The 16,108-nt window shown below is 45.4% G+C and overlaps 1 protein-coding gene across 1 annotated transcript; it reads left to right on the top strand.

Annotated features, from left to right (window-relative positions):
• The first annotated feature begins 4,696 nt into the window (after nucleotides 1-4,696).
• Nucleotides 4,697-5,392, top strand: LOC119306727. Its single transcript, XM_037582898.1, has 2 exons — nucleotides 4,697-4,999; nucleotides 5,169-5,392. Exons 1-2 carry the CDS (start codon nucleotides 4,847-4,849, stop codon nucleotides 5,259-5,261), a joined length of 246 nt encoding a protein of 81 aa, XP_037438795.1. The 5' UTR covers nucleotides 4,697-4,846; the 3' UTR covers nucleotides 5,262-5,392.
• The last annotated feature ends 10,716 nt before the right edge of the window (nucleotides 5,393-16,108 follow it).

The following is a 16,108-nucleotide window of genomic DNA, read 5'->3' as shown; positions in this document are numbered from 1 at the left end:
TGAGAACTTTGATACTTGATAATTGTTTTGAGATATGAAGATGGTGATATTAAAGTTGTGCTAGTTGAGTTGTTGTGAATTTGATAAATACTTGTGTTAAAGTTTGTGATTCCCGTAGCATGCACGTATGGTGAACCGTTATGTGATGAAGTCGGAGCATGATTTATTTTTTTGATTGTCTTCCTTATGAGTGGCGGTCGGGGACGAGCGATGGTATTTTCCTACCAATCTATCCCATAGGAGCATGCGCGTAATACTTTGCTTCGATAACTTGTAGATTTTTGCAATAAGTATATGAGTTCTTTATGACTAATGTTGAGTCCATGGATTATATGCACTTTTCTTCCTTCCACCATCGCTAGCATCTCTAATACCGCGCACCTTTCGCCGGTATTATACACCCACCATATACCTTCCTCAAAACAGTCACCATACCTACCTACTGTGGCATTTCCATGGCCATTCCGAGATATATTGCCATGCAACTTTCCACCGTTCCGTTTATTATGACACACTCCATCATTGTCATATTGCTTAGCATGATCATGTAGTTGGCATCGTATTTGTGGCAAAGCCACTATTCATAATTCTTTCATATATGTCGCTCTTGATTCATTGCATATCCCGGTACACTGCCGGAGGCATTCATATAGAGTCATATTTTGTTTTAAGTATCGAGTTGTAATTGTTGAGTTGTAAGAAAATAAAAGTGTGATGATCATCATCATTAGAGCATTGTCCCAGTGAGGAAAGGATGATGGAGACTATGATTCCCCCAAAAGTCGGGATGAGACTCCGGACGAAAAAAAGCCATAAAAAGGAGAAAAGGCCCAAATAAAAAAATGAGAGAAAAAGAGAGAAAGGACAATGTTACTATCCTTTACCACACTTGTGCTTCAAAGTAGCACCATGATATTCATGATAGAGAGTCTCTCATTTTGTCACCTTCATATACTAGTGGGAATTTTTCATTATAGAACTTGGCTTGTATATTCCAATGATGGGCTTCCTCAAAATGCCCTAGGTCTTCATGAGCAAGCAAGTTGGATGCACACCCACTTAGTTTCTTTTGTTGAGTTTTCATATACTTATAGCTCTAGTGCATCCGTTGCATGGCAATTCCTACTCACTCACATTGATATCTATTGTTGGGCATTTCCATAACCCGTTGATACGCCTAGTTGATGTGAGACTATCTTCCCCTTTTTGTCTTCTCCACAACCACCATTCTATTTCACATATAGTGCTATATCCATGGCTCACGCTCATGTATTGCGTGAAGATTGACAAAGTTTGAGAATGTCAAAAGTATGAAACAATTGCTTGGCTTGTCATCGGGGCTGTGCATGATTTAAATACTTTGTGTGGTGAAGATAGAGCATAACCAGACTATATGATTTTGTAGGGATAACTTTCTTTGGCCATGTTATTTTAAGAAGACATGATTGCTTTGTTAGTATGCTTGAAGTATTATTATTTTTATGTCAATATTAAACTTTTATCTTGAATCTTTCAGATCTGAATATTCATACCACAATTAAAAAGAGTTACATTAAAATTATGCCAAGTAGCACTCCACATCAAAAATTATCTTTTTTATCATTTACCTACTTGAGGACGAGCAGGAATTAAGCTTGGGGATGCTTGATACGTCTCCAACGTATCTATAATTTTTGATTGCTCCATGCTATATTATCTACTGTTTTGGACATTATTGGGCTTTATTATCCACTTTTATATTATTTTTGGGACTAACCTATTAACCGGAGGCCCAACCCAGAATTCCTATTTTTTGCCCTATTTTAGGGTTTCGAAGAAAAGGAATATCAAACGGAGTCCAAACAGAATGAAACCTTCGGGGACGTGATTTTCTCAATGAACAAGACCCAGGAGACTTGGAGCCTATGTCAAGCAACCAACAGGGAGGCCACGAGGTAGGGGGCGCGCCTCCCCCCCCAGGCGCGCCCTCCATCCTCGTGGCCCCCTTGTTGCTCCACCGACGTACTTCTTCCTCCTATATATACCTATGTACCCTCAAACGATCAGATACGGAGCCAAAACCCTAATTCCACCGCCGCAATTTTCTGTATCCACGAGATCCCATCTTGGGGCCTGTTCCGGAGCTCCGCCGGAGGGGGCATCCATCATGGAGGACTTCTACATCAACACCGTAGCCTCTCCGATGAAGTGTGAGCAGTTTACCTCAGACCTTCGGGTCCATAGTTATTAGCTAGATGGCTTCTTCTCTCTTTTTGGATCTCAATACAATGTTCTCCCCCTTTCTTGTGGAGATCTATTCGATATAATCTTCTTTTTGCGGTGTGTTTGTTGAGACCGATAAATTGTGGGTTTATGATCAAGATTATCTATGAACAATATTTGAATCTTCTCTAAATTCTTTTATGTATGATTGGTTATCTTTGCAAGTCTCTTCAAATTATCAGTTTGGTTTGGCCTACTAGATTGATCTTTCTTGCAATGGGAGAAGTGCTTAGTTTTGGGTTCAATCTTGCGGTGTCCTTTCCCAGTGACAGTAGGGGCAGCAGGGCACGTATTGTATTGTTGCCATCGAGGATAACAAGATGGTTTTTTTTATCATATTGCATGAATCTATCCCTCTACATCATGTCATCTTGCTTAACACGTTACTCTGTTTTCATGAACTTAATACTCTAGATGCATGCTGGATAGCAGTCGATGATTGGAGTAATAGTAGTAGATGCAGGCAGGAGTCGGTCTACTTGTCTCGGACGTGATGCCTATATACATGATTATACCTAGATATTATCATAACTATGCTCAATTCTGTCAATTGCTCAACAGTAATTCGTTCACCCACCGTAAAATACTTATGCTCTCGAGAGAAGCCACTAGTGAAACCTATGGCCCCCGGGTCTATCTTCATCATATTAATCTTGCAATACTTAGTTATTTCCTTTGCTTTTTACTTTGTTTTTATTTTACTTTGCATCTTTATCACAAAAATACCAAAAATATTATCTTATCATATCTATCAGATCTCACTCTCGTAAGTGACCTTGAAGGGATTGGCAACCCCTTATCGCGTTGGTTGCGATGAGTTATTTGTTTTGCGCAGGTACGAGGGACTCGCGCGTAGCCTCTTACTGAATTGATACCTTGGTTCCATTGTTGAGAAAATCATTAACTGGTAACTGCTCGGTCGGCTGGTGAGTAGGGGATTAATAGGCTAATCGGCAAGCTAATCGGCCATTTAATCAATTAATCGGATGATTTATCGGGTAATCGACTACTCGGGCACCCTATGAGTAGGGATTAATCGACAAGTTAACTGGTTAATCGGATGAATTCTTGAACAGGTCTTGGTTCTCAAAAACCGAGGGAAACACTTACGCTACTTTGCTGCATCTCCTTTTCTCTTCAAGAAAATCCAACGCAGTGCTCAAGAGGTAGCAAGGCGCATCACGCGGCAGAATCGGGGCGCCGGCCGCGAGCGATTGCATCGCGGGTGATCGACGCGGTGCAGGAGGATGCGACCCCGACTCGATCGATCGGGCCTAAGCGAGCGGAGGCGACGCCAGGAACGGAGACTCCATCGCTAGGGTTGACAGAGGCGGCGCGACGGTAGTGGCCGACGCGGCGGCAGCAAAGGAGGCGGAAGCGCGACGCGGATCGAACGCGTCGTCTGATACCATGTTAAACATACTAGGGTTTGGAACAATGCTAGATATCCTTGGTGGGTACGACTGTTATATATTTATAAGAGGGAACCGTACAAATACAGGTTATGTTACAACACGTATATCTAATATATACTTAGTCTAACAGTAGCCAGCTGCAACACGAGACCCAAGACCCTTTGTGAGGATGTAAGATGGGTCAACTATTGATAAACTAGTACATATTTAAAACTTATTATTGTACATGCCGGCTAAGACTAGCCACAGTGGGAGTAACTTCAGCAGTAACTTCAAGTCCAACTCAACAAATTTGTCTATGTGGCAATGGGTTAATGAAGAGAGAGGTAGTTCTAGTAACTTAGCTAGTTACTGTAACATCACATGTCCCAATGCAGTATGAGTCTATAACCTAATAAATGGAGCTTTGCATGACACCCACTACGAAGGTAGTAACATAGTCTATAACCCCTCTCTCAGTTTACAGGGCGTGCGCGTGCCCCTAGATCGTTAATTTGACCAACTTAATACAAGTTATATATTATAAAAAATATACCAATATAAACTTCAAATGCTCTATTTTCAAACCGTATAATTTTTGTGTTATATAATTTATATTAAGGTGATAAAATTGGCAACCTAGGTATACGCGTAGGACTTATAAACTGAAACGGAGGTAGTAATGTATGTTACTCTCCATTGTGGCTAGTCTAAGAGGTTGGTTGTAGATGACATGTCAACTTTTTATAGCCGACTGTTGGCTGTATTATTAACCATGCTCTTAGCGTTGATAGTCTTCATGTGGAGGTTGGGGTGGAGTTGAGAGGGAGAAGCATGGTAGATTTTTCGCGTTTGCTTCCTGTCGTAGGTTGTTTAGTTTGGATGCTTGGGTTTTCTTTAATGAAAATCGGAAGGGGACGTCCTTCTTTTATAAAAAAAACAGGGAGCAAGATTTTCTTTTGAGAAAGTAAAAAGTCCTCGTTACATTTTTCGTTTGAGGAACAAGTCCTCGTTACATGAGCCCTGTGCAGTCCGGAACTACAAAAGCCCAGAAGCAAAGACGAATCTTGCCGTCGGCACGGTTCCAGCCCGCCAAAGAGATTCCAGCGTGCCGCCAGCGTTCACGCCTCTCTCCCCTCCCCGCCAGCCAGCCAGCCGCCAGAGGAGGAGGAGGGGAAAGTGGATCGACGATGATGTGGGGAATAGCAGCCGCCGTGGCGTCCGCGGCCGCCGTCGCCGTGGCCTCCGGCGCGGAGCTCCTCGCGTGCGACCGCGCCCCGACGCCGCCGACCGCCGCCGCGGTCGTCGTCGGCAGATGCGACGGGTTCCTCTTCCGACAGCGGGTACGTGCTGCGTCCGCGCGGGTCGCTGTTCCGTTTCCTCCCCTGCCTTCTCCCCCAGTCTTCCCCTCCCAAAGAATCTCCTCCTTCCTTGGATAGCAATCCCCGGTTTCGATTCGGGATCACGACGGCGTCTTGAACTGTTTTGTACTACTTCCTGCTGCTTTCGCAGGAATCCTCGTCGTCGAGCGGCCGGGACGACAGGTTCGCGCCGAGGTTCGACGGGCTGCGGTTCGTCGAGACGCTCGTCACGGCGCACCGCTGAAATCGCCGGAAGATCGACCCGTCGGCCGGGCGGCTCCCAGCCGGCACTGTTCATCAGGGGATTCTTTCCTACCGCCCTCTTCATGCGATTCGCGACAAGAGGCTAGCTGCTACACGGTTAATTCGGCGATTGGTGGCCAATATGTTGCCAAATTTTTGCTAGGACAAAATTTGAGATTTTTCGTTTCTTTCTTCTTCTTTTCCTAGTGATGATGGTCGTCCTGTTGTTGAGTGATGCGGTTGAATTGGAACCTTCAAGTGGCATGTGATGATTGTATGTGCTTGTGCTAGCATTGGTTCTTTCCCTGATTTGTTGTGCAAGCACGATGTGCTATGATTTCACCTCCAAACTTGCCATTCTCGTGTGTTGTCTTTTGTGTGTGGTCGGTCTTGTTCTGGAGCAAAACACTCGGTAGATGCTTTCTGAAATGAAAATCGGTAGATGCCAGACACCATTTAAATGAGCAAAACACTCAACCATCCGTGCTAGCGTAAGAGGTAAAACCAGATGCATCATTTTACCGACTCCAGCCTCCAGGAATGATTGTGCATGTTCGGTTCAAGTATACTCCTTTTTTTTTTGGAAAAGGAGGCGTGCCTCCGGGCCCCGGGCTCTGCATCTGAATGATGCATGCAGCCATATTATTAAAAGTCTTGAAAAACAAATAGTATCCCTCGCAAAAGGAGCAGGATGGCAAAGCCATAAAAGACCTCAAGATTACAACCGATGATGATAACAGGACTAGAGACCTAAACTCCTATCCTGTTAAGCGACCGCCATCCAAATTGCTTAAATATAACCCGTGCTATCATCTTCCATTGGTTGCACCCAGTAACCAGCGGCTCCCTGAATTCCGTAGGAGTGAGTAAGGACCACGTACGGATCCATGCAGTAGCTCTGAAGATAACCTGCAAGAAGTTTAAAAATTGTTGCCCGTTAAAGATCATATCATTCCTGCAGTTCCATATAGCCCACAAAAAAGCACATATTCCAACTCGAATATGACTCGCAGTATTGCGATCCACCCCATCTAACCACGTCCCAAACAACGATTCAATGTTAATTGGAGGGGCAATGTTGAAAGTTATATGAATAGTGCGCCATAAAAGTTTAGCCAAAGGACAATCGAGGAAGAGGTGTTGTATTGTTTCATTATTATCACAAAAACAATATCGTGAGCTGCCTACCCAATGTCGTTTTAACAGATTGTCTTTGGTGAGGATCACTTGTTTATGCACGAACCACATGAAAATTTTGATACGCAAGGGGACCTTAACTTTCCAGATATGAATGGATCTCGGGAGGAAGCCAGAGTTAATTAGGTCCAAATAAAATGATTTGACCGTGAATGAGCCATTCTTGGTCAGTGTCCAATGTAAGGAATCCGATTGGTCGGTTAATTGTACATCCATTACTCTCCGTACCAGATGTATCCATGACTTCCATCTCTCCCCAACCAAAGATCGCCTAAACTGAATATTTAGAGGTACCGATTGTAATATCGTACCAAAGTAATCTTCTTTACGTTGGACAATATTATATAGACTTGGATATTGAACAGCTAAGGGCGTCTCCCCTAGCCATGTATCCTCCCAAAATCATATTGACATCCCATTGCCAATAGTGAATTTGGTTCTACGAAAGAATAAGTCTTTAGTTCTCATTAGGCCCTTCCAAAAAGGCAAATCGGATGACCTCGCGTTAACTTGTGCTAGAGTTTTGGACTGTAAATATTTGTTGCGTAGAATTTGTGCCCACATCCCGTCGTTCTCTACCGAAAGCCTGAAAAGCCATTTGCTTAAAAGACATTTATTCTTGATCTCTAGATTCTCAATGCCGAGACCCCCCTGATCCTTAGGTCGACATAATATGTCCCAGCGAGCTAAGCGGTATTTCTTCTTGGCCTCATCAGACTGCCAGAAGAATCGAGATCGGAAGAAGTCTAGTCTCCTTCGTACCCCTTTAGGTACCTCAAAAAAGGAGAGCAGAAACATCGGCATACTTGTCAAGAAAGAGTTAATGAGTACTAGTCGACCACGGTAGGACATTAACTTGCCTTTGCAACAACTTAACTTCTTTTCAATTCGATCCTCGATGCACTTCCACTCCTTAATGAATAATTTCCGATGATGAATAGGTATGCCCAAATAGCTAAAAGGCATTGACCCTAGTTCACAACCGAACAAAAATTTGTAAGTATCTTGCTCATCTTTGGCCCTACCAAAGCAAAATAACTCACTTTTGTTAAAGTTTATTTTTAGTCCCGATAATTGCTCGAATAGACATAAAACCAATTTCATATTCCGAGCTTTTGCAACATCATGCTCCATGAATATAATAGTGTCGTCTGCGTATTGGAGAATCGATACTCCACCATCCACCAGATGGGGAACTAAACCATCTACTAGGCCATTCTCCTTAGCCCTGCGAATAAGCACGGTTAACATATCTGCCACTATATTAAACAAGAGCGGAGACATTGAATCCCCTTGCCTCAACCCCTTGTGTGTCTGAAAATAGTGGCCTATATCATCTTTAACCTTAATCCCGACACTACCTTTTTGGACAAGAGAATCCACTTGGCTCCTCCAAGCTTCAGAAAAACCTTTCATGCGCATAGCTTGCTGAAGAAACGTCCATTTCACTTTATCATAAGCCTTTTCGAAATCCACTTTAAAGATAACCCCATCTAGTTTCTTCGAATGGAGTTCGTGGATCGTTTCATGTAGAACCACTACCCCTTCTAGGATGTGTCTACCAGGCATGAAGGCCGTCTGACTCTCTTGAACCACAGAATGGGCGATCTGCGTCAGCCAATTTGTCCCCACCTTCGTGAATATCTTGAAACTCACGTTTAAGAGACAGATCGGCCTAAACTGCTCAATACGAATCACCCCTTCTTTCTTTGGTAATAGAGTAATCGTACCAAAGTTTATATGGAACAGTTCTAGATGCCCATTAAACAAATCGTGGAACATGGGCATCAGGTCATCTTTAATGATATGCCAACATTTCTTATAAAACTCCACTGGAAACCCGTTTGGTACCGGTGCTTTATTTGGTTTCATTTGTGTTATGGCATCCAAAACTTCCTTTTCAGTGAAAGGCGCAGTTAGGAACTCATTCTGTTCTGTCATGAGCTGAGGAATATCTCCAGTGTCAGACTCATTCATGGACACCGTGCTCTCTGCCGGTGGCCCGAATAATTGTTTATAGTAATTGGAGATATATAGTTTAAGGTTTTCATGACCTACAATGGTTCCTTCATCCTGCTCGAGCTGAATTATTTTCTTCTTTCTATGTTCGCCATTTGCAATCATATGAAAGAATTGTGTATTATCGTCTCCATGAACAACCTTGAGAGTCTTAGCCCGTAATGCCCATTTGAGTTCCTCTTCTCTCATAAGGACTCGTAGGCTTTGTTCCGCTTCAGATTTCATGGTGTGTTCATTTACGTCTAGCAGTGTCCCCTCTGCTTTAATGTCCAGGGAATCAATTAGTTGAAGGAGCCTTTCTTTCTCCTTTTTGTAAATGCCACTCTCGTTCCTTGCCCAACCCCTAAGAAATTGTCTTAGATGACGGATCTTGTTCTGCCATCTCTCCATGCTTGTGTGTCCAGCAACAGGCTTTGACCATTCATGTGCAATGATGGCCACATTTAGCACCTCAAGTGTTTCACATCTAACCCCTAGTAATATCCCACCAGATCTTCCTCTAGGGGGTAGACAGTGCCAGTCAAAATCAATTCCACCCGACAGAGTTCCGAGGAATTGTGAGGTAAAATTATCTCTACTGGTTTCGAGTAGTGCAATAAAATCGAGCTTGTGTTCTACCGATGTATCTGCAAGGAACCTTCTTTTAGCCAAGTCAGCTAGACCTCTGCTATTTCAAAAGATTCCTCTCATAGGTCGTCGTGGAATTTCTTTTTAAGTTTAATCCTAGTACTCCTCCGAACAGCTGAAGTCGGATATATCTTCCTTCTCCAGGACCGTTTGGGCTTACCCTCTATATTTAACGTACCTACATCAATAGGGTGACTGGGGATATAATCTGCCGCCGGCATAAGGTCTACACTGTCCTCAGTGTCCGATCCTAGTGGGTCCCCATCGATCTCCAAGGGTGGCATTAGATTATCACATAAATTTTGTATAGCCGAAATTCCTAATTGATTCACTTCATCATTATTCATTAGTTTAACGGCCTCCAAATTTCGAATAATATCAGAGGCCCACTCTGCTCCTAAGTCTAAAAGGTCATTAATCGATTTCGCAACTTCCTTTGCGTTCGATCCCAAAGAAACTCCTATGTTGTTGGCTTTATCTAAAATATCATGCTCTGAAAAAAGTAAGATAGAAGAACTCTTATGTACCGACATACCTGTAGTTGCCTCGACATCTTGAAGTTTGGCCGCCCTCATGGCACGTCCCAACTGCAGGTCATCCGCGTCTGGTTGATCTTGGATCCGATCACTGACACGCCTGCCAGCCATCACCGGATCTTCGATCCCACCAAAAGCGATAATCTCGTCCATAGTCCTCTCCCGAGCAGGAACTCCCGTAGTGGCACGCACACCCATCGAGGTTGGTGTAGAGATGCGCGCGGGTGGAACAACACCGTTTAGCACCGGCGAAGGAAGAGGTTGCGGAGCCTCCTGCTCAGCTGCCCTCTTGTGGCCGTTGACGCAAACTGGAGACACCATGGTTGGGGTGAAGGCCTCCTGCCCATGTCCCTGAACCATCCCAGTATCCTGCTCATATTTCTTCGGCGAGTTTGGGGCGTCTCCCAACCTGGTTCCTTGCCCATGGTTTTTCGGCGAGGTGCTTTGTGTATTGCCCAAAAGGGCGCCCCAGCCTCCCAGATCCCGAACTCGCCCGCTAGAGTAACTGGGAACCGATGGAGCTGGCAGCACCTCTCCCGACTTCGCCAACGTGGTGGCATCACGACGAGGAGATGTTATGGGAGATGTGATATCCCTCCGGCCGGCCCCTCCCATCGGATTCAATCGGTTGCAATGTCACCACGACAGCCTCCAACAGCGACGGTAATTGTGACTCCATCGGATCATCCGCCTCTACCCTCATGCTCCACAAGCGACTAGGAGCCGAATGAGCATCAAAAGAGCCAAAACGTAAAGTGTTCGTCGGTGTTCCAGCTATCGACGGCCCCTTAGCCGCCTTATCAGATTTATGAGGCTGCGGAGTGTGTTTCTTGGCTGAGCCCCTAGATGTGTCCTCAGATTCCTTGTTCTGGTTATCCGGTGCTCGATCTCCATCAGATGTATCCATGTCTTGATGCTCGTCAGTCCCATCATCTACTGGTGTGTCCTCAATCTCAAGTTCTAGACTATATGTAATTCCGTCATGCGTCCATGGAACCGTGTCGGGTAACAAGTCAATACTGATGACACCGACCATCAACCTTGCCACACCATTAGCACGCGTGAAGGGCATATCAACCTTCTCCGTCTTACCAATCAGAGACACCAAACTCCAAGTGACGAGAAAATGATTTAACGACTTAGATGGCGCACCCGAGAAGCGGACCCAAGACTTTTCCAAAGGTACTCCCTGTGGTTCGTTTTGTTTCCACTCGTCAAACTCGAGAATAATATTAGTGCTAGGAACCCTGCACATGCCAAACTTAAGAATACGAAGTTGATCCTCCTTAGTTGGAAATTCTACCTTGTATATCTGGTTCTCCAGCCTAACAAGGTTCCACTGGAAATTTCCCGGTGCCAACTCACGTAGGAGCTGAATAATCTGGGCCCCTGTCATCACCCCATTAGTCACCTTAACTACTCCTGGATAAGAGCCGTCAACAGCCTGAAACGACGATGTTACTTCCGGAGACTCGAAAAACATTAGCTCTTTGCAACAAACTCCATATATGGTGACTACCGGTTTGGGTCCAGACAACAAAGGACATTCACCGATTGCATGTTTAGCCTTCTGACAGTAATCGCATAACTCAGTAGTGCAATCCGCCACGAAGTGTCCTGGCTCACCACATCTGTAACACGTCAATTTCTTCTTCTTGATTGCCCATTTGGATATCTTTTCACCCTCGCCCTTGTCAGTACCCTTGTCCGAACCACCATTTTTTGCATTGACATGCCCCGATCCGGCCTCTGGCACCTTCACCGCCGCGAAGGCCCGAACCACGTCCTTGACGGCTGCTGGTAACACCGCGGGCGTAGCAGCCGCTGCCTCTACAGTGGTGTCGCGAGCAGGGTCGGCCTGCGGTGGAGTATGGGGTCGTGGCGGTGGCGGGCGTCGCCCCCCACCTCTCCCTCCATGAAAACGATGCCCTCCCTGATTGCGAAAGGGTCCAGCTACTCCTTCAACAAAGTTTCCCGGCGGTCCTTGGAATCCACGCCCTGGTCCGTTGCCATTATTCCATCTAGAACCTCGGCCACCGCCAGACGATGAACCACGGTGCAGGCCCTCACCGTAGGCATCATAACCATCATCGCCCCACTGGCCATAGCGATTATAACGATGTCCATCTCCGCCAAAGTCTCGACCACCACCATAATCCCGTCCAGCACCACCGTATCCTCCGTTGCTGTAGCCATCATCTCGACCCCGACCGGTGCCATGGCCAGCAGCAGGTGGCCTATGTGGAGGTTGCTCCTGATGCCGTGTAGCAGTGCGTGAAGACTCCTGGGTGTCAGGAGCCCTCGCCGGTGGTCGCGCAGGTGGCTGCGCCCCCGTTTTTGTCGGCGGCGGACCTCCTCGCCCCGCCATGGAGTTAGCGTTAGAGCCGGCCGCGCAGCAAATCCTCGCCGCCCGACGAATTCCAAGCGATGGGAAGCCAGGTCTTCGACAAACCCTAGTAATAGGCGTAGATCGATCGAACGGCTGTTCGTTTCCCGACGCCTCATGCAACGATGCTGGGTCGGGGTTGATCGCAGGTGTGATTGTGGGCCTGTACGTGTACGTATGCGTGGCTTGGGAATTTGCCTGGGCCTCATACCCAGTGCAAATAGAGCCCACGACCAGCGCGTTCGCGCACCCCAGCTCCTGGCCCAACAGATCATTCAAGCGTGTCCGTCTGATCGCTTGAATTTTCTTGGTCGCCCTAGCCGTCGACGACTGCTGAATCGGCGGCGGCCTCGCCGCCTGTCCCTTCTTGCCGTTCTTCTTCCTCGTAACTAGTGTCCACGAATCCGGTATGAAATCAGAAAGGGTAACGTGTGCGCGGTTTACCTTCGGGATCGGACCACGCCATGGTTTCATGTGAAAATCCGGCTTCCTTTGAACCCCTCTCTTCTGGTAAGTTTTGTCGGCCGAGAAGCCACAGCTTGTCGGCGGCGGCGGCGTCATCGTAATCTCCAGGTTGCTCTGAGGCATGCCGGTCCCATCATCAATCTCCACCCCCCCTGATCAGGCCCTTGTTCCTCCTCATCGTCGCTGTCTGCAAGAACCCGGAATCGTCCTCCAAAACGATGATCCGATCTTTCGGCTTTGGGCGTATCTATCAAATCGACCAGATCCGTATCCTCCGTCTGATCCTCCTGCATACTACAATCGATAAGCACATCATATATATCAAAATGTAAACGAGAACCTACCGTAATCCGGACGTCGGCCGCCAGGTAATCGTCGGCAAGGACATCGTTGTCCAAATTGATAATCCCCGTCCACCTAGACGATGGATTATGTTGAAGACGACCCTCGATCCAGCCATCAGACGAGCGCTCGTCGGCGAAATGAATCCTCCAGCACTCCGTCTGCGCAGTGTGAGGGATCGAGAGACCAGCGTCCGCCGGATCTGCGTGAGCGCCCTCCACCCCCTGCATCGACGGCGCAGACGAGGAGCAGTGCGCTGGGGGATCAGCATGGATCTCCGGTATGGAGAGTGCGGAGATCTGATGTTCCGGCGACCAGGGGCCGTCGCCGCGACGTGCGCCCCTAGTCATGGCCCTTCTCTTTGCCGAGTCAAGGGATCCCAAGTATACTCCTGGAGTCAAAGAATGAGCTTGCTGCACTATTTTTGGGGCATGTTTGATTTTAGCAGGACATCGAGTGACGATAGGCTCCGTTCTTTCCAAGACAAATAATTATGGAGCCAAAGAATGAGCTTGCTGTAACACATCACACAACATCATCAGAGCAGTCAAAAATTCCGGGAACTAGGCCACACCAACTGCAAGGAAGCCCATTTCCCCTGAATTTCTTCCTTTGTCCTACTTCTCAAGGCCATGTTGAACCAAAGCCAGCTTTGCTTCTTTCTTTGCCTGAAACACATAGAGTACATCAAACTCGCCATCTGAATCTTCCCCTTGTGGTGACACCTATTCATCTAGCAACTCAGCCCCAAATGCTTTTGGCCCGAGCCTTTGGATCAATAGGGACGACCGCGATCTTTCTTGACTGACAATGAAGGACAGGTCTGAATTCAGAACAAAAGTAGGTTTAGCACTTTAGCCAAGTGAAACGAAGCAGTAGATGCTAAAACGGACATAGAATCTGGGGCAAGTCTAGCGAGCCGCCGGCCTAAATTCTAAATTGTGTGCACGTACTATTCCTGTCTATGCTACAGATTTGGTTTTGGTCATTTTTCCTGCTACGTATTAAATGTCAGCATATGCATCTCCTCTTGTGCATGCATATGCATGTGTATGTGTTTGTTCGTATTTATTTTGTGATTTTGAAATTTTAAAAAGGCATAACTTTCATTCCGCGTGTCAAAATTCAGATCAGTATTCACCGTTGAAATCCTCGTGACGTGCTCTTCAAAAGTAGATCCCACATGGGGATGTTTCGACGAACTAATCTTCCTGCCAACTAAACATCAATGTGTATGCAACTAGACTACTTTACAAGCCAACTGAGCATATGTGTGTGCAACTAGTCTTCATGTCAACTAAACATCAATGTGTGTGCAACTAGACTACATTACAAACCAACTAAACATCAATGTGTGTGCAACTAGACTCCATTACAAACCAACTAAACATCAATGTGTGTGCAACTAGACTACATTACAAACCAACTAAACATCAATGTGTGTGCAACTAGACTACATTACAAGTGAACTAAACATCAATGTGTATACAACTAGACTACATTAAAAGCCAACTAAGCATATATGTGTACAATTAGTCTTCCTGCCAACTAAACATCAATATGTGAGCAACTAGACTATATTACAAGTAAGGAGGATGGTTGCACATCTACGAGTAGGTAGTTGGCCACGGCAGTAAAGTAGTTGCAAATTAGGTTGTCATGGTTGCTACGTTGCAACCTCATAGGAAGTTGGATTATGCAGCTCTAAAATTTTGTTTTGAAAAAAGTTGCACCATGTACTACTAAAGTTGCACAACACAGTACTAAAGTTACACCATATAGCTCTAAAGTTGGCATCAAAAAAATTTATCGAAACATACCCATGCGGTATCTAGTTTTAAAGATGTCGATGTGAGGAGTCCAAAGGTGAAAACGGATCTGAATTCCGATGCAAGGTTTGAAAGATATGACTTTTTTAATTATTGTGAAAGGTAGTTAAATTAGTCACATGCGTAGAGAGAGAATGGACATCACGTACTACTTTTTCTTCTAATTATATTCATTGGCTCACTATTTTAAAGAGCAACAGTCCAAAACCAGTTCAAATGATTCAACACAGATGGCACCTGGTCTATGTCCGAACGGAATCGAGTGGCCAGGAGCCGGCCGCTCGGTTCGCCCAAACGGTGCGTATGCACTTTTTAGAGTTTAGATAGAATCTGCAACAGAAGATCTGACCTCCCTGAATAATGTGATAAGTGAGCGAGCGGCAATAGAAAGAGCTTTCTCGCGGGACTTCTTATAGCATAAAACAAATTTGAAAACTGAATAAATTAAACATGGTCTTGTATAGCCAAGTTTTATGCATCTTCAGTGAGCTATGCTTAGAATCTGTAGTGGCACAACCATCACAATCTTTTCAGTCTACCCTCCATTTCAACGAGACCAACTATGACGGAAGAAAAAATTATATAATTAAAAACTTCTTTTAAAACGAATTCTTTGGTATAACTTTTGTCCCAGTCATAGTCGATTTTGTTGGTTAAATTTATAATCAAAGTTGAAGCACGGAAATAGAAAAAGCATTATATTTTGAAACAGAAAGAGTATCATCCAGGAGCCTACAAACCAACGATTTGCGATAAACTGCAAAAAGTGGCATAATCATGCCGTCACACGCTTATCAGCCTCAGCAGCCATTTTAACTGACGATGACACCGGGATGCTCGAGACAAATTATGCGTGTGTGCAGTGCTATTCAGGTCTAGTGGAGAAGCTACCTGACCTAGCAGCCTAGCTAGTCGGGTGCAGATATAGCTAGTACTTTCTCCGGTCCTTTTTAATTTATATATTAGGTTTGTCCGAAGTCAATCTCATCCAACTTTAACTAAGATTATATAAAAAAGAAAAATATAGACATTCACATAAAACAACACCAATATCTTTAAATTCATCTTGGAATATATTTTCATATTATATTTATTAGATATTATAGATGCTAATAATTTCTGATATAAATTTGGTCAAATTTAGCAAAGTTTGACTTTCGGCAAATTCAATGTACAGAGTAAAAAGTCCACTCGCTGGACGAATTGGCTTGCTCCATCTCCCAAAGGAGGATCTCGATCTTGTGAATCGGTTGTGCGGGCGGGGGCCAAAGTTTTGCCCTCTCCTTCTTCGTCAAATTCTTGAGAGTGGCCATTGCCGTCCAGCTCATCTGCCTTGTGTTGTCAAACCAAGAACGGATCTCCCTCAACCTGGCCAACTTGACCTGGTCGCCGCCGGCGATCTGCACGAAGTCGGTGTTCTCGCCGCCGGCCATCAGCTCGATCTGTC

The sequence above is a fragment of the Triticum dicoccoides genome, chromosome 1A (assembly GCF_002162155.2).
Source record: "Triticum dicoccoides isolate Atlit2015 ecotype Zavitan chromosome 1A, WEW_v2.0, whole genome shotgun sequence".
Classification (NCBI taxonomy): Eukaryota; Viridiplantae; Streptophyta; class Magnoliopsida; order Poales; family Poaceae; genus Triticum; species Triticum dicoccoides.
Note: the sequence above shows the minus strand (reverse complement) of the source record. Positions and strands in the feature narration are given on the sequence as shown.